Raw genomic sequence first — 19,410 nt, 5'->3', positions numbered from 1 at the left:
AGTGAAACTGAAGTCCCTTTCTATCTTGAAATCAACAAAATAGAAGCCAAGTACCTGGAAGCTGTAAAGGACAAAAAGGTAAAGCAACATGACCAGGTGAAGCTGTTGTTATCACACTTCATTCAGGGACAGCTCAGGCTACAAATGTTCTCACTAAGCACCATTCATCCTCAGACACAGATCTCTTCCTTGAGGACACAAGTATTTTCTCAGTGGCACACGGCCCACAGGGCAGTCTGAAGATGACTCCCAAACAAATGCAGGGGCACTAAAGCACAGACTGAGACCTACATTTGTGCAATGACAGAAGACAATTGGGATGCACAATAGAGATGTCATCTAAACCATCCTCTCACAGCTCCTGCTGCATGACTGGAGAATTAGCACAGCTTCCACCGTGAAGGAGATATAAGCCAGCAGTTTAGGGGAAGTGAGATAACAGGGTCATCTCTGCTCCATTTTGGAGGACATGTCCTAATATTGAATCCAATTACCTGCCTTTACAAAAGCTAATGACAGAAAGAGATGAATGTTTCAATTACTCAATGATGGAACAGTAAATACTGCAGTTCAGAGATCAGAGTCTTAAGAGTCAAAACAATTATCACGTGTGGCTTAAGAGAGGTCCAGTAGAAGAATTCCCTTTCTCTCTGGCAAAAAAATTGCCATTTCCTGCTGTCATATCCTACACGACCTGACAGTTCAGAAGCAGATACAGCACTTTTTTTCCCAGTGGTGGCCTTTAAGTTCACCCATAAAGAGAGAGAAAGACAAAATGCATTAGTAAACCAGCACAGTCGGCTAAGGAACTTGCTGATTACAGTCTCAGCATACAAAAACCAATGAACTCCCAAACAAACAAGCAAAACCACACCGACCTAAAACACAAACAAAAAACAACCCCCCTAAGTTTCTCCTGGAGTGGCAAATCCTCATTTCAGATATGAGAGGTTTAGGAAACCTTTTAAACAGTGTGAAAAACCTGGAGACAGACTGTAGTGCTGTTACCACTGAAATACTCTGCTGCATACAGTAAGTGTATGTCTGAACAGAACACATGCAACTACTTTAACATCCATGAGGCAAAGGGGACAAGTGGAATATCAACCAAACTCCTAAACAGCTGATTACGTTAAAACCAAAGAGGGAACAAAAGCAGCTCCTGCCAACACTCATTTTTAGCTCCTTTGTTACCAACAATTAGCAGCTTGGATGTTTTGCTGGGTTTGTGTTTTAAGCAGCACTTCCTCTCCCTGAAGTTCAAAGCCTGAACAAACATCACGACTGTTAAACAGCTTTGCTGCCTGAACTGCACACTAATCTGGTCTTCCAGTTACAGATCAGTTTAGTCAAAGTTGCAAAAGGCAAATAACAATCATATTTTCCTCCAAGCAGGCTTACTATCCACCCTGGCCAGGACGAATCCAGGCCAAAGAAGGAAGAAAACAAGCAATGAATTAGGCACTGCAAACACAAACAGCCTAACCTGTTACACAGACACAGCGATGAACGCAAGCCAGTTCCTGCCTCTGCACCTCACACCAAGCACTGCTGAGCACAACCTCAGAACTATGCAATTACCTTAAAAATATTCTTTTGAAGGAAAACTCACATACAACACTCTCTGCCTCTCCCCATAATTTTACCTTCTCAATATTCATCACACTACTCTTAGAAAACCCAAACTAGTTACTGAGAGTATCAGTGACACTAGAACTGTTCCCAGTGCCTGCATCTTTGGTCCAGTAGGTTCTCTAGCCAGATGTAACACTAAAGAGTATCCAAAGCCTTAGAGATCAAAGTAGTAAAGGACACACCTACACACACAGAATGATCAGGTATGATGATCCCCATCTACCTCTGCATTACAGTCAGCTGCACTAGAGACAGCCTGAGTGCAGCTTCTGGACCAGAGCTAACTCATAGTAATACTTTGAGCAGATGAGGGCTGGGAATATCCACATGGCTTCAAAGCAAACTTGTGTCAATGTACCTGCACCTGTAATACAGTTATGATGGACTGCAAACACACAAGACCATACATGACCCTCATCCATAAAACATGAGACCACCAGCTTGCAGCCTGCTGCTTTTTCAGGGTGCCACTGCGACAGCTGCTTCATGAGGGATCCAACACAATCTGATCCTACAGGCCTGTGGTGGCCAGCTTGATTCCTGGTACATGATGATATAAACAGAGCATCAGGTCAAGGCTTTCTGTAGCTTTCTAGCTCCTCTAGTGTTAGAAGAGCATGGCACCAAGCTCCAAAAAGGCTGACCTGCCTTTGCTGTGCTCATACCCACTGTTCACAGCTCCCTGTTGGCTAGGCCTGCAAAATCCTGTATCAGAGAAGGACTTCAACAGCACTCCCTCCTCCACTGGGACTCATAAAGAGACACCAGAGACTGCACCATCTCTGTAAGTATTCTCTGCTTGCACTGTTCTCCTTTCCTGTAGCAGAGCTATTTCTACAGGCCTGGAACAAGGCATTTGGACTATTTGCTAGACTACTTCTCCAACTGCAGCAGTGGGAAAAGAAAGACAAACACATTCCAGTTTGGAAAGGCACTAGGACATGCTAGTCTGCTTTAGTAGATGCTTCTCTGCCTGAAAGAACTTCTGTTTGGTTATAGTGCCCATGAACATAAAGCCAGATGTGCCTCAACTGCCTAGTCTAGCCTCCACATTAGCAGCTTTGGAAGTGTACAGACCACCCTCATTCAAAAGCACAACTGCATTTGCATGGTGCTACATGGCTAACTCCAGCTTGGCAAGCCTGCATGAAATTAACATCCTGATAGGATGCATCTATACAGGGCACTGTGACTTGCAAAGTAGAAGCACAGCCAGAGACTGTCATGTTCTCTAGATGAAATGCACATCGACATCTAGGAGGCACCTAGCTGGCTGCACTTACAGCTGTGGTAAGATGTATGGCAACCGTGCTATTTCTGCCCTACCATCACAGCTTGCAGAAATAGCCTGTCTGTAGAGTGATGTAGCTGGAGAAGATGAGCACACTAGCTGCTGTTCTTTCTGGACCAGTACAATTACCACAGTTCTGGCACTGATTACCCAAAAGATCTATCTGAAAACGTTGGGTTTTTTTTTTTTTGATATCGATTAAGAGTTTAAAAAGACAGGAAAACACAACAGCTATTGAAAAACACACCAAAACCCCAGCAAAACAACAATGAAAATAAACAACAGCAACCAACCAAGTCTGTGGCACCCATCGTTTTGAAATCTGACAATTTCCATGCTACCCTATCAAGCCCTGATTGCCAAACTCTCGCCAACACCATTAAGCACCTTCCCGTGCAACGCAGACCAGGCTGGGTGTACAAGTAGCTCAGATCTCTGCACACTGGCCAAGGCAGACTAATCACAAAGAAAAAGAGATGTGTCCTCAGAGATGTAGTTCACATTAAGCCTGAAATAAAGGGCACACCATCATATTTCAGAAACACAATGGTAGTTTTATTTGCAACATGTCAGTAAGAGAGGCTCCAAGTCAGTGCTTCATGCAAATCAGCAATGACCCCAGGGGTTAGGACACTAAGTTTGGGTAGCTTGGCACAAATACATCAAGCAACAAACAGCAACAGCAGATAACATTTTAATTAGACCAAGGACTAATGTTTTTAAATGTGACTCAACATCATCTTTTTCCTCAAAGACTCTTGAACAGAAATTTCTTTACATTCCATTAAGTAACAGCAACAAAATGACTGATTAATTATGAAAACTACCTTTTAAAAGCCTTGTGGGTGTAGCACAGAGATAGCTGGGTGGTGACTAATTTTCCCTATCATTCAATATCTGTAATTTGGATTTAAAATGAGATGAAAACAGAAATTGCCAGACTGTCTGTTCCTTCTTTGTAAGGAAGGAGTAGCTAAGTGAAATCTTACCCTAAAAGCCATTATGGTAAAGCACTTTGTTCTACCCAGAGCCACAGCCACCAGTACTCTTGCAGAAGCTGCTTTGTTTCAAGACAATTGCTGTTCAAGCCTAAGAAGTTAATGTTGTGATTCAGTGAATCCACAGCTACTTTAAGAGGCTGCTTATCATTTATGTATTTCAAACAAAGCAGCTTAATCAGACCTAACTCTGAAGTACTCTGAAGTAAGGACAGCAAAGCTGCACAATCACAAGTGACAAGAGAGGCAAGATTGCACTGTGTGGCTAGGGTGAGTTATGGATGTTCTAACATTTCCTAGGCCTTCCCTCTCCTCTACTAATCCTCAGCCTCCTTGAAGGCTGAAACAAAACCACCACTGATCCATTTTAGGACAGTACTTCGATCTTTTTTTCACTCTGGCACCTTCAGAGGTTGGCATCATTACCTAAGACATACTTAAGAGAGAAAGAAGTCCACATCGACTAGAAACACCAAGGAAACAGTACTGATGCACTTAGCAACTGCATTTATATACAAATAGAGCCCCACTCTTCACACATTACCCACGCACCTGGCACATGGTTAATTCCACAGTCTATTACAATTGCACCAGGTTTGATCCATTCACCTTTAACCATTTCAGCTTTACCAGCTGCAACCACCAGGATATCGGCTTTGCCCACCTGTAAAATAAAATCAAAACAAAGAAACAAACAACTCTGTATCACACTGAAAAACACAGAGCTGCTTCACCAGCAACTCAGATCAGCTTCAGCTGCAGTGAAACTGCATGTTCACCCATTGCCATTGGAGGGATGGAAGGGCATTGTCAGCCTTTAATGGTAGCTAGCAGCATATTGGCAAAGACTAATTCCTGCAGCGAGAAATTACGGCCCATTTTCACACTCCTACCCTGAACTATTGCTAGTCAACACTTCCCAACCCCCTCTGAACTCCTCCACCATTCCCTCATGCTTTTATACAAAATGAAAGCCTTCTGCATATTCTTATCTTTCTCCTTTCAAACATCCCTGCATATTCAGCTGCTCTTTCCAGTGCTAGAAATGTGCTCAGCACTCACTAGAAAGCAGCCAAGAACAAACCCTGCACAGAAGTCTATGTGGCTTTTCACTAGTGGCAGCTCTGTCTTGTGGGTTTATGTCCAGGACTGTTTTAACATTCAACACCAGGGAAAGTTGATTATAATCCAGCACTAATATTTGTTCAGACAGTAGTCAGTAAATTTGACAGATCTTGTTACAAAGCCAGTGCTAGAGACTTTGACTGAAGCTTGTTGTCAGCTCTTGCACTGCTTCATTCATGCTTGCTTAGGAAGCTGCTATCCCTTGGAATTTTTCTTTTCCTCTGCAAGGGAGATAAACCATTTTAAACATTTCACTAAGAACAAACACGTCAATTATTAATCAACCTAATGACAGCCTTACTGAACACCAGCTTAACAATATGGAGCACTGCAGCACTTCTTATCTTCTTTGGGGGTTATATTCAAACATACCTACCCCCTTTTCAGATTTAATACTTGCCTACAGAACCTGGCAGTATTGATTGCTCTACAAAATCCAAGTAGGTGGCAGCACAGCAGTACACTAGCTCTGTCACTCTCACTGCTAAAGAGGAAAATGGTACCAGCTCAGAGTCATAGAAAATAGACTGAGGAAAAAAAATCCTAGAGTAAAACATCTAATCCAGCATTTCTCAGACACTAAAGCAAAAGACCACTTAGCCTTTTCAGAAACAAACAAGTGAAAACATACACTGTTTAGCAGGCCACTCAATGGAAGATTAGGAAGAGAAGAGGAAACAAAAATTCCTTTACTGTTATAATCAAAGCCCTCTAATTAAGGGCCCAAAATAATAGGGATCCTTTTCCAGTAGAAGTATTCCACACCTATGCAATGAGCAGGACTGAGAAACCCTGTCAGATGAAAGACAAGCCAGACCAAATTACTCACTCAGAGTATCGACATAGACCAGCAATGGGCAGCAGGTAACCACGGCCTCATGCATCCAGCCTGTCCTTACCTCCTCAGCCAGTGTCGAGGTCTTTGAATGGCAAGTGGTGACTGTTGCATGATTCCAGAGCAGGAGGTCATGCATGGGAGCACCAACGATCTTACTGCGACCAACCACTACAGCTCTTTTCCCTGCAACCTGGACACCTGCACCACACAGTTAGGAGAAAGCAAAATGAGGTCGTGGTGCATGCTAGTACAAACTACATGTTGAGGTGCTGGAATGTGTCCAGAGAAGGGTGACAAAGCTGGTGAGGGGCCTGGAACACAAACCCTATGAGGAGAGGCTGAGGGAGCTGGGGGTGTTTAGCCTGGAGAAGAGGAGGCTCAGGGCTGACCTCATTGCTGCCTACAACCACCTGAAGGGAGGTTGTAACCAGGTGGGGGTTGGTCTCTTCTCCCAGACAACCAGCAAGAGAACAAGGGGACACAGTCTCAAGCTGTGCTGGGGGAGGTCTAGGCTGGACGTTAGGAGGAAGTTCTTCACAGAGAGAGTGATTGGCATTGGAATGGGCTGCCTAGGGAGGTGGTGGAGTCACCGTCCCTGGAGGTGTTCAAGAAAAGCCTGGATGAGGCACTTAATGCCATGGTCTAGTTGACTGGCTAGGGCTGGGGGATAGGTTGGACTGGATGATCTTGGAGGTCTCTTCCAACCCGGTTGATTCTATGAACTAATGTAAACAAACTGGCAAAAGGAATCCAGATAAGTCTGGCTCTGGTGCTTTAAATTACTCTCTTCTGAGTAGAACATGAAGGGGAATTCAAGTTGGGAGGAAGGCCATTCTGAAACTAGTTCTTTTACTACCTGAAAAGGCAGACATGACATAGCATCTTAACAAAAGTTTCAATGTGAAGCACAACTTCTCAATGTGCCTAATTTCTCCTTTTACAGAGGACAACTGCATTCATAGAATGGTTTAGATTGAAAGGGACCTCAAGGATCATCCACAATTCCAACCCCCTCTCATAGGCAGGGACATCTCCCACTGGAACAGATTGCTCAAGGCCTCATCCAACGTGGCTTTGAACACCTCCAGGGAGGGAGAATCCAAAACCTCCCTGGGCAACCTGTTCCAGTGTCTCACCACCCACCCTTTTCTAACATCTAGTTTGATAAATAATTGATAGAAATCTCCTTACCTGTCTGCCTGATAAGTTCCATGCATCCCTTAGGCGTACAGGGAATAAAGCAGTCTCCAAGGTCTCCTCTAGAGAGTTTCCCAGCATTGATGCTACTTAAGCTGCGTTTTGAAAGAATAAAAGCCAAGTAAGATTCCCAGCCTCGTGATTCACTATTTAAACCAAACCAACCAACCCAAAGAGGTTTCTTTCTGGAGTAGCTGTCACGCTCTCCAGGGGTGAAGTCACTTTACCCATCTACATCCTTCTCAGGAGCAACAGCATTGGTTATTTTTTCTGTATTGATGGGTTTATCGGAGTCAAGCGGCAGCTGCACGATAAAGCCATGAACAGCTGGGTCTCCATTCAGAGAGGCAATGCACTTGAGGACCTACAAGTAAAGACCAAAACCATAAGGGCTGGTAAACTGTAATATGACTGATGCAAAAGAAAAGCATAATCCTGTTTGGATTAAAAATCATAGAATCAGCTGAGTTGGAAGAGATCTCCGAGATCATCCAGTCCAACCTAGCACCCAGCCCTAGACAATCAACTAGACCATAGCACTGAGTGCCTCAGCCAGGCTTTTTCTGAACACTTCCAGGGATGGTGCCTCCACCACCTCCCTGGGCAGCCCATTCCAATGCCAATCACTCTCTCTGGCAAGAACTTCCTCCTAGCATCCAGCCTATACCTCCCTCAGCACAACTTGAGACTGTGTCCTCTTGTTCTCACATTATGTTTAGTTTTTCCACCAAACAGTATAAATTACTCAGTTTTTTGTTTTTACTTGTAGAAAAATACCTGTTAAAATATCTGTATTTCCCCTTATATTGCTTTAGCTTTCTTTTAAAAAATAAGACTAAAATCTTCAGCAAGTTCCATTTCTTTTTTCACAAGTCAATATCTACAGGCAAGAAATCTTTTTATTGAAATGAAAGAGCAAATAATGAATCTCTTCAGCTCAAAAGCAAAGTTGTGTATTTTTTCATTACTGGTTATATTACTTACATCAGCTTCTGTTGCTGTGTTTGGCAGTTTTATGTGATTGGCACTGATCCCAATCTGCAAATGATAATATCAACACATTATCTCATTTCTGAACTGACATCAGAGATTGATCTGGCTATTTTCTCAGTATAGCCCAGCCACAGCAACATTCTGCCACATTCCCCAGGTCTATCTCCTGTTCCTGAAGCTACAAGTCCCATTATCTGCAAACACCACCAATTAAAGAGCAGTTGAAAGATTAGCACTTTGCCTGCTTTGATTAGTCCACATTTCAACTGTCCTATACAGCTTTTGACATGAATGACAACATCTTGTCTTGACAGCATACAGCCTCGAAATGTCAGCAGAGCTGCCAAGTACTACCTAGGGAAACAGGACCTCATCTACATTCCCAGCCCTGCTGTAGCATGTAATGTACCACTCAGTGACAGATGCAAGGCACCTGCAGGTACAAGACTTTCAGGAAGATAAGTGCATGCCCATGGGTCAAGAAAAGACAGAGCATCAGCAGCTCAGTCACATGTAATCTAGGAGATGATCACACAAAAAGCGGCACCAATCCACCTCGCTTGGCTAAGTGTCAGAGTAACACAAGCTGAGAACGAGGAATTCAGGCCAACACTGGTTTCTGCAATACTGGCAAAAGTTAAGACAAAACCATTTGATTTGCACCTGCTTTTTTCATATTCAGATTTGACCTGCTGTAGGAAGATAAAAAGAAATGTTAAGAGGTGGCCATTACCTCAGCAGCAGCTTTCAGCTTCATATTAATGTAGAGGTTCGAATCATCCCGATTTCCAACCTAAGGTTGAAAAGACAGTTGAGTCACACTGCAGAGTACAGGCCCAGTCACAGGCTCAGATGAGCTTAACCCTTATCTTTCCTTAAGCTACACAAAGAAGGCAGAGATATTCTTGAACTGTAAACCAGAGTGATAGAAGCTATAAGTAGCAGGAGCTAAGAGAAGTGTTCTATCAAGAGGCAGATAAAGGCAAGTTGTCTGATATCCAGCATAAACATTATTTACACCTGTTGAAAAGCCTAAGAAACACAGTGCCCTTCAAAGCAGAAAATACTGCCTGCCACCTCATCTGAAAAAGTTTAATTTGTAGCTAATTAACATTATCAGCAGGGGCTGCTAACATCCAATTATCTAAGGCTTTCAGAAAATATGAGCCTTTTTGATACCCAAGAATCTTCATTTTATGCTCATGCATGTGACTTGATCTAGAAATTTCTTTGTCTGCCGTTTTGTACCTTGAGAATTTTCCTGCCAAATAAAACCCAACAAAACAAGAACAAAGTGATGCACAATGCAAAAGCAGCAAGTGGAACAAAAGCCTGTAGTTTTTGGCAGTATTGGGTGACTACAGTACAACTGCAATTCATATGACTGCCTGCAGCATCCAGGATGTTTTCTTAGGTTTACAAAGAGTATTACCTTTAAGAAAATAAGGGGCTAAGGAGGAAAAGTTAATAAACTCTTGAAACCCCATTCCCTGATACTTGAGAAGTATTCCTGGCTCACCTAGAGATTAGAAGATGCTGGAGTGATTGCATTACCTGATCACTCAGCATATATCGGCTGTTCTTCCATGGGGTTAGATAAAAGGGCTGTTTCCCCTTTAAAGTCTGATGGGTTTAGGGAAAGGTATTGCTCAAACAGGGCAGGAAAGAAGAAAGCAAGCAGGCATTGAAAGACATCAGCTAACAGATCACGTATGCTGTGCGAAAGATGACATTCCTGACTATGAGACAAAAGAAAGATAAACTGACTTATTCTTTGAGCTCAGAGAACACCAGATACTCTCAAGGGGGTATTACATATCAGGTGTGTTAACATGTCAGAATCAGAGTTTCCACTCTTTACAGCTGCAATGGAAAAAAAATAAATCACCTTAATTCTGCCAATGCAGGCCAAATGCCTGTACATAATGAGTGCTTTTTCCCTCCACAGGCACCCCTGTGTAGACTCACACTTCTGACAGACATCAAATTCAACAAATGAGACTTTTTTCCATCCACTGCTCTCAAATGTCTTCTTGGCTAAAAGTGTTTTCAGTTGCTTGTTGGCATTTTTCCCCACCCTGCCCCTCTTGTCTCTTGTTTTGATGTTAACAGCAGACCAAACCCCCCCAAGAAACAGCTCATTTTAAAGATTTCTAGTACAAAGACATCTCTGAAAGCTGACAGGCCTTAAAGCTCACAGAAATGCAGAATCTTGGAGGAGTATCTACAAACACTGCTTCCTCCTAATAGGCAAGAAGCCTACACTTTGGCCATTTCACAAACATAAGGCTCAAAGATCTGCAAGGATCTGATTAAATAAAAAACTCACAACTGAAAGACCCCAAAATGTTTCTGGGCCCCAGAACTTGGGGGAAAAAGACATCACAGAAATATGTTACTATCCCACAGGAAACTCTGATCTTCTGTTCCTTATCAAATGCCATGATTTGCAAGTCTGCTTTGATGAAACTCATCAGCTCTGCAAAGTGACACAGATTTTCTCTAGTTGTCTTTAAAGAAACAATACCTGCAAAATTGCAAGTCCTGGTCTGAAGCCTGGAAATTTCTCTTTCATCTCAATGACTTGCTGCTTTAGTCTGTCTCTTACTTGTCTGAAGAGGGGAAAAAAACAACAAAACCAAGATAAAAACAAGATATAAGGTTAATCAAGGGGCTGAAGCCTCATATAGTAAGATAAGTCAGGAGATGAAAGGATGACTGATGGGCACACTGGCAAAATGTACTTATACCTGTACACAAGTCTCAGCAATCTCCACATAAGATTAATGTCCATAAACCACTAAGGTGCTTTTAATGTTTTATCATCCTCATTTACCTTTTACCATTTCTTCCCCCCCCCCCCCCCCCCCCCCCCCTTCAAGTCCACTGTGCTTCACTTTCTTCTTTGTGGTCTCACAGGATACAGAGATATAAAAATCAGTACAAAATTTAGGACAGAAATTCCTGAGATTTCAAGCTTCCTAATCAAAAGCAAATCCTCTTCCCACACATGCCATACCACATCTACCTGCATACCAGAAGCACCAGTCAACACTGTCACATGTGCTGTCCTAGTAAAAGATAATGAATTTACAATGGTAACACTATTTTAAATAGCAAACAAACAGGAGGTACCCAAAGAAACACCTCTGCCACACTTGGTCAATATTATGCATTTCTACTGCCTGAATTATTGGCCTAAGTCAGGGTAAGCTGCAGTCCTACCTTCCTGCCTCCAGTCTGCTTCTGTGCTTGCCAACATGCATGTGAGAAAATAGCCCTGCCCAAGGGCTTCCAAACAAGGCAGAAATTACTTTTCTATACAAGCTGGAAGGAGAACAGGACACAGGCAGATGAGAATCAGAGAACCAACCAGGCTGGAAGAGACCTCCAAGATCATCCAAACCTAGCACCCAGCCCTAGACAATCAACCAGACCATGGCATTAAGTGCCTCAGCCAGGCTTTTCTTGAACACCTCCAGGGATGGTGACTCCACCACCTCCCTGGGCAGCCCATTCCAATGCCAATCACTCTCTCTGCCAACAACTTCCTCCTAACATCCAGCCTAGACCTCCCCCAGCACAACTTGAGATTGTGTCCCCTTGTTCTGTTGCTGGTTGCCTGGCAGAAGAGACCAACCCCCACCCGGCTACAGCCTCCCTTCAGATAGTTGTAGACAGCAATGAGGTCACCCCTGAGCCTCCTCTTCTCCAGGCTAAGCCCCATCTCCCTCAGCCTCTCCTCACAGGGCTGTGTTCCAGGCCCCTCACCAGCTTCATTGCCCTTCTCTGGATACTTTCCAGTACCTCATCATCTTTCTTGAATCGAGAAGCCCAGAACTGGGATCAGTGAGGAAGATCAGCTAAACCCTGGTACACTGCTCAGGTGAAGTATTCAGTGAGAACAAGTTTCAAGATACAATCACTACACTAAAACCTGAAAAGGGAAGCATGAAAAGATTCACTGATTAACCTAACTCAGATACCAACTCATACTGTGCTTACTGTGTAAGGTTTTAGAGAAAACAGGTACTCGTTACTTATAAATTAGCTGCAGACAATTCAAAAGCCATGAGTGTCACCATCATCTGGCCCTATGTGCATGATCCTTCATCAGAGAAGATGCTGGGGAAAAGGTCCCAGTTCCAGGCTAAACATACTCTTTCAAATCCAAATTTGTCAAAACCTGGGTGGAGCTCCACCAGTACTGGTCTATTTCCACACCAGGGGACCAGTTGTGCCCATCTGATGGGCTCACAGCACTGAAAGGTGGCTGTGATGCTTCCTGCAAACGTAGAAGATACTCACCTAGAGGCAAAAGCCAGGTAAGCAAACCTCACAGGACACTAAAACCATAACAAGGCTGTCCTCCTTCATGTCATCTATAACCTGTGTCCCACTCACAATTCTCAAAGAGAAGAGTGTTACCACCATGCTTAGCAAATACACCTTGCTCCAAACACTTACTGTTTAAAACACACACGGTCTCCTTGTGGTCATCTACCTGCAAATCAGTATCACAGGGTCTGCTTTCCAAGTGGAACCAGACTTCCCAGACTGCAGGAGGTGCTCTTGCTGCCAGCTCATTAAAAACACCAATAGCAAAGGTATAGGGAACAGAGCAAGTATCTGATGCCAGCTGAGAGGCTGTGACTTCTGCTGTACACAAAAATCCCAAGATGACAGGCGGCCAGACAAGCCAGCTCTGTGCTGCAACGATGTGCTCCAAAGCAGAAATGCCAGAGGCAAAAAGAAAGGGAAATGGGACCAGCACACGGCTGTGCTGCAACCCAGCACACTCATCGCAGAGGACAGTTGCAGCTGGCCCAGCCAGAAGCAGCCCCGAGGCTGTTCTAAGTCGCACAGCCTCCTGCTCCATCCCAGATCATGCAGCCCTCCAGCTGCATCCCAAACCACAGTCAGAGCTTTGCTGCATCCGAGGAGGGGGTTCAGAGTATTTCTAAGTGTTTGTGTTTGGCCAAGCTCTTAAAAATCTCTTAACAAGCTTCAGTAAAAGAGTTTGGCTTAAATTTGGCTTAAGGAATAGTAGTTGCTAGACTTCCTTTAGCTGTAACCTACGTGAAAGACTCGACAGGCAGGCTGGCTTGCTGTGACACTGCTTTATGAACCCATCAGCCTTGCCCTAGAAATCCTTCGCTCTACAGTGACAAAACTTCTGCTGGCTGACAAAATCACCCTCTCACACTCCAGCTGCAAGCCCCTTGAGAAGCAACTGAATCCACAGCTGCAGATAGAACAGGGCCTGAGCTCAAGAGCAGTCACAGCTGCCCCGAGGAGGGTCAGAAACCCCTGTGTGTAAGCCATGAGTGGGTGAGGAGAGCCAACTCTTTGAGGAAGTTTCCAAGGATCCAGTAAGGAAGGCAGAGCACTGGCTTGTGGCCTGCTAACAAAAAGAAATGCAAACAAACCTATCATAATCTTTGTCACAGTAAACCCCTCATACAGGACAGACAGCTGGAAAGGGTCTCAGGTCTGGGACTTCCTTTTAACCCTATCTTCTCAGTGGAAGCGAAGCCAGCCAACTCAAGGGTCTAGTTTTTCTCTCTGAGGCAGGGCTGTGCTGTGCTTTCAACCCCAGCAGCCATGACTGTCCACAGATTAGATCACTGACATTTTCTGTAGTTAGAGGCTAGCTCACTTCTTCTTCAGCTACAAAAGAAAGGTGACACACCAAGGGGCTGCTGACAGCACTGATCTGGCTCAGGAGCCTTGAATCAAGACATCCCTTGCTAGATATGGCCACCTAGTGTTAAGCACGGCTGCTCTCCAGCTACCACAACAGCCACAGTTAAAAGGGCTGGGAGAAAAGCAAGGGGGGGAAAAAAAACCCAAGCTTTGTTTTATCACTGCAGACTTACAAAATAATCTTTGAAGCCAGCAGCTATTTAGTGATCAGAGTTTGTTAAATTCTTCAGGTCCTCAAAGATTGGAATGGGCTGCCCAGGGAGGTGTTGGAGGCACCGTCCCTGGGGGTCTTCAAGAAAAGACTGGCTGAGGCACTTAGTACCATGGTCTAGTTGACTGGTTAGGGCTGGGTGCTAGGTTGGACTGGATGCTCTTGGAGGTCTCTTCCAACCTGGTTGATTCTATGATTCTATGATAAAAAGCTCATATTGAGAAATTAACATTTTTGCTGGCTGCACAAAAACACTTTTTGGATTTTCAAAGAGAAGCTTTCATCTGTACGTGGCTGTTCCTCCAAAAGCCTTCACTCTGATGCCAAGACCCCTCCTCTGCCCACATGCTCTTCCACAAACAAACTCACACTGCAAACAAGGGTCCAGGGTCCACATGGGTTAACGACAGTGCACAGCATTAAGCACACAGTGCAAAAGGCAGCTCCAAAGAAAACCTATCAGCCTTTCTTTCTCTAGACTGCAGCACTGAGCTGCATTTAGATTTATGAAATTAATTTCCCAGACCAGCAAAGGACAAGGCACATTCCTCCATGCGAGTGATGTACAGCTCCCAGCCTAGTGCCTCCTCAGGGAGACCTCAGCCACTACACGTGTGGGATTATGTGCATGCAATGGCTCAGGTAGCTGTGGTGCAATCACCACAATGAAGATGGCCCTAGGCTGTGCTTCTGTTCCTTCTCTGGGAAACGGGGCCCTGGGTGCATGTGAATACTGCCAAACATACAACCTGACAAATAACCTCCTGCAGAGACAATGATGCTCTCAAAGGGAGCTACCCACAAGGAGGAGGATTTGCCCTCACTGCCTGCATCACAGACTTCCCAAGAGTTTCAGAAATGTGCACAGAAGTGCTCTTGCCTAAACCTTCCACAAATGGCTGTGTAAGGTTCATGGCCATTCCCAGATCCTGTGCTCTGGGCTGCTGTCCCAGTGGTCATTCCTTACAGCCTGCAGCTTTGCCACTGCTCACCTTCTGCTGCTCCCACGTTAAGAAACCAAAGAGAAGAGGAAGCTCATTGCTCCATGTTGCAAACCTCCATGACTCCATGTCCTAGCTAGCCAACAGCATTATCTTTAGACACGATGAAGAAGCTGCAACCAACTGTGCCACAGAAGAGCTCATCTAGAGGGACCACAATGAAGAGGTACAAAGAAGTCTCTCTTTGGGGTGTCACAGGCTGGCTGTCCCAATGGAGTGGCACTAGAATGGGAACTGCCCAGGGCAAGTCTGGGAATGCTGCTAGTAACTCAAGTGCTGGCTCCAGTTGAGTGAAGACACTTTGGAAAACTGAGGTGGAACCTGTTCACAAATCTCCTGCCATACCACCGGATGATGTGATCCTGCTCTGGCAGGGGGGCAGAAACTCTACCTCCTTGGGTCCCTTCCAACCTCTAAGATCCTGTGATGACCCTGGCACAATGTCATTAATTGGCAGGGGAATCATCTGCTTCTTTCTACTAGTCCCACAGATGTAGACCACTCTCTTAGTTGTGCCAGCTCAAATACTGGCCTGAATAGTACTCAGACAAAATACAGAAAGCTTTCTCATAGGCTTTTTTTGTCATGTCCATAATGCTAATCCAATGAAGGCCACAAAACAGGTGAGCTGAAGAAGCTGTCACCCACAGCAGATGAGATAGGAAGCATTTGAAGAACTTCTCAAATGTGTCCAGCTGCCTAAGTCTCACAGAAAGCTGAGTCTTTAAAACTTTCACAGAAGAGTTTGCACCACAAGAAAAGTAACAATACCATGACCAATACTGGCATGACTATGTTTCCCCTGTTGAATCATAGAATCAACCAGGTTGGAAGAGACCTCCAAGATTATCCAGTCCAACCTATCACCCTGCCCTATCCAGTCAACTAGACCATGACACTAAGTGCCTCAGCCAGTCTTTTCTTGAAGACCTCCAGAGACAGTGCCTCCACCACCTCCCTGGGCAGCCCATTCCAATGCCAATCACTCTCTCTGTGAAGAACTTCCTCCTAATATCCAGCCTATACCTACCCTGGCACAACTTGAGACTGTGTCCCCTTGTTCTATAGCTGGTTGCCTGGGAGAAGAGGCCACCCCACACCTGGCTACAATGTCAGTGGTGGAGTCACCATCCCTGGAGGTGTTTAAAAGGAGGCTGGATGAGGCACTTAGTGCCATGGTTTAGTAAGAAGGGTCAGGTGATAGGTTGGACTTGATGATTTCAGAGGTCTTGTCCAGCCTGGTTAATTCTGTGACCTATGCAGCTGTGACATTACTTGGTCGATTCACCTCATCTGTTAATATCTGACTGATTTACAAACCCTTTTTCTAGATTAAAGGATAAAGTAACAAAAAAATACCCCTTACAAGACAGTAACTGAAAAGACTGCAGTTAAGTCAGAAACACTCCCTTTCTACAAGGAATTCAGCTGACAATTCCTAGATAAAGCACACGCCTGCCCCTTGCCTCTGCTGCCAGACTGCTGGTGTGGGAGTGGACTCTGAACAAGGGGAATCCCCTAGAGCACCACTAATCTAGAGGGTCTGGAAGAAAGGGATGGATATCTGCAGGGCAGATAGCCCATTTCCTCCGAGCACTAGGAAAAACCCAGAGTTACAGAAGCCTCATTCATGTAGAGCACACACAACAGAAATAAACTGAAAAGGACAGCTGTAGGGTTGCAATTACTGATCCATTTCATGCTGCCTTCAGGTCAGGATTGACCTTTGAAAGACAGGCTTAGAGATGTGCTGAAAATTAAGCAATCCTTTCTCTTGGATGTAAAGCTTATGCCTCTTCCCAAGTATTTGCACATCACAAAGGTCCACATCCTCAGGCTGTGCCAGGGGAGATTTAGGCTGGAGGTGAGGAGAAAGTTCTTCACTGAGAGAGTCATTGGACACTGGAATGGGCTGCCCGGGGAGGTGGTGGAGTCGCCGTCCCTGGAGCTGTTCAAGGCAGGATTGGACGTGGCACTTGGTGCCATGGTCTAGCCTTGAGCTCTGTGGTAAAGGGTTGGACTTGATGATCTGTGAGGTCTCTTCCAAAACTGATGATACTGTGATACATTTCTGAAAGCAGAAGCTGATGTAATACAGAATACAAACAGAAGCAACAAAAATGTACTTGTATCTATAAAGGTAAGGAATCAACACACACTGCAAAGAAATTAGAAGCTTTAAGGTGAATGGTCAGAATCCCTCCAAAATATTAATTGTACTCAAGTTCTTTTCTGATTTTTAGTCACTCTAAAATGGCAATAAATGTGCAGCCTGAAAGGATCTGCTACACCTCAATGACAAACCCTATGAGGAGAGGCTGAGGGAGCTGGGGTTGTTTAGCCTGGAGAAGAGGAGGCTCAGGACTGACCTCATTGCTGTCTACAACTACCTGAAGGGAGGTTGTAGCCAGGTGGGGGGTGGCCTCTTCTCCCAGGCAATCAGCAACAGAACAAGGGGACACAGTCTCAAGTTGTGCTGGGGGAAGTATAGGCTGGATGTTAGGAGGAAGTTGTTGGCAGAGAGAGTGATTGGCATTGGAATGGGCTGCCCAGGGAGGTGGTGGAGGCACCATCCCTGGAGGTCTTCAAGAGAAGACTGGATGAGACACTTGGTGCCATGGTCTAGTTGACTGGATTGGGCTGGGTGCTAGGATAGGGACTGGATGATCTTGGGGGTCTCTTCCAACCTGGTTGATTCTATGATTCTATGACACTTTCTATGCCAGAAAGAAGAAACCTGCATTAGGTGGAAGACTAAGGACCACAAGGACCACATATACAGCATGCAGAGCGCACCGGTTTCAAGACTGCCAAACGCAGTGAAGTTTAAGGGATGAACATGAGACTGAGACTGCAATATGCAAGTGGTACTAGTCCAAAAATGACCGGGTAGAAAATATGCAAGCAGCCTTTCATCACGGGCATTGACATTCAAGACACATCAGGCCTGCTTTTCAGAAACACTCCACCGCCCCTCGGATGTGGATGTGTTGTACCTAACGCTGGGTCCAGCAACTTTTTGGAGATCACCATCTCAAATTTACCATTTCTGTCCAAACCCCCTGGTTTTACAGTGGAGGTGCTGAGCAAATAAATCTGTGTTATCAAACAGCATTTGAACATACTATCACAACAAAGCGTTACACTTTGCTAAACACTGCATCCTCCTAGACGTAGTGAGATTGCTTTAGCATCCTTACTGGATATGTATGTACAGCACTGGAAGGAAAAACAAACTAAAAGGCACAACACAGTTTTATTTATACTTAGGGCTTGCCAGCTGAATAAAAGCTGAAAACCAGCAGGGAGTCTTTCCACTTAGGCTGCGACAAAACTTTACCATAGCTGGACACCTATTAACATTCACCTTGACATCATTCAGTATATGGATTAACTTATTTTGCTTTAATAAAAGGACTGACCAATGCCGATGCAGTATAAACACACAGACCGTGCCTAAAAGCACAGGTTCCCAGTTCCTGCTGGTAAAGCATCCCAAGGGCACCGCGTACATACACAAAAACACAACCTGGCCCCTTCACAACTGTCTGGGCGCTTATCTCGGGGCAGACTCAGAGCGGCCACAAGCCACACTGCAGGGCTGATGCTCCATGCGACACCCAGAGCCAAGCAGACACACGGGCTGCGTTTGCGGGGGGCAATGCGGCCAGGACAACACTTTGAGCTCTTCTGAAGGTCTTTTAACACCACCTTCATTTAATGACTCCCAACATTTCCATCCCGGAAGAAGTGAGCTTTGAATGCTACACAGCAAAAACACTCTGGATTCTCTTCAAACCTTCTCCGTTCAGACAGAGCCAGAGCAAAGGCCCCAGCAGCCCCACGTACCCGGCCAGCAGGGCTGGGTCCCTCGGGGCAACCCCAGCCCACCAGCCGCACCTGTTTCCTTCCCGACTGCAGCCACCCCTAAGGGGAAAACTCCCCAGCCCCCCGCGGAAATCTCCGCCCCGCGCATGGCCGGGCGCACGGCGGGACGGGCGGGCAGCCCGGGAGTACGTACGCAGAGACTATCTTGCCGCTGAGGATCTCTGCGGGGGCCATGGCGAGGGCGGGGAAGCAGCAGCCGAGCACAGCCGGGACTCCCGGGGCGTCTGCGGGACACGCTGCCCCCACCGCTACCCTAGTGCGCGCCCCACGTGGCCCCAAACTTTCGGCGGCCGACCGCAGGGCGCAGGCGCTGCCCCCGCCCCGCCAGCGCAGGGGCGGCTCTGAGCTTCGCCAGCGGCGGCCGCGGCGCTGTGGCTCCTCCCATGCGCTTCCTGCGCCCGTGCGGCATGCGGAGCCGGCCCTGAGTTGAGTGGGACCGGGGAAATGGCTGCTGGAACGGTGGGGCTCTGCGGTGCTGCCCCCGGCCCTTCCTGGCATGCTGCTCTGCGGAGAAAGGGCCTGGGCGG

At 45.7% G+C, this 19,410-nt stretch overlaps 1 protein-coding gene across 3 annotated transcripts in view; it reads right to left on the bottom strand.

Moving 5' to 3' along the window:
- MTHFD1 (methylenetetrahydrofolate dehydrogenase, cyclohydrolase and formyltetrahydrofolate synthetase 1) overlaps positions 1-19,196 on the bottom strand; it is a 49,873-nt gene extending 30,677 nt beyond the window's left edge. Inside the window, exons 1-8 of one of the 3 annotated variants that reach the window (XM_064157732.1) lie at positions 19,017-19,196; positions 10,605-10,689; positions 8,811-8,870; positions 8,069-8,122; positions 7,312-7,448; positions 7,079-7,179; positions 5,949-6,085; positions 4,477-4,588 (exon numbers count right to left, since the gene is read on the bottom strand). In XM_064157732.1, coding sequence (XP_064013802.1) covers positions 4,477-4,588; positions 5,949-6,085; positions 7,079-7,179; positions 7,312-7,448; positions 8,069-8,122; positions 8,811-8,870; positions 10,605-10,689; positions 19,017-19,057 — 727 coding nt within the window. In that variant the 5' untranslated portion in view covers positions 19,058-19,196. Of the gene's footprint in view, positions 1-4,476; positions 4,589-5,948; positions 6,086-7,078; positions 7,180-7,311; positions 7,449-8,068; positions 8,123-8,810; positions 8,871-10,604; positions 10,690-18,844; positions 18,866-19,016 lie in introns of those variants that run through there. The other 2 variants (XM_064157816.1, XM_064157902.1) reach the window with 2 other exon arrangements.
- Between the last annotated feature and the right edge of the window lie 214 nt (positions 19,197-19,410).

Source organism: Pogoniulus pusillus, chromosome 1 (assembly GCF_015220805.1).
Source record: "Pogoniulus pusillus isolate bPogPus1 chromosome 1, bPogPus1.pri, whole genome shotgun sequence".
NCBI classification, from domain to species: Eukaryota; Metazoa; Chordata; class Aves; order Piciformes; family Lybiidae; genus Pogoniulus; species Pogoniulus pusillus.
This window is presented reverse-complemented; position numbering and strand designations above follow the sequence as displayed.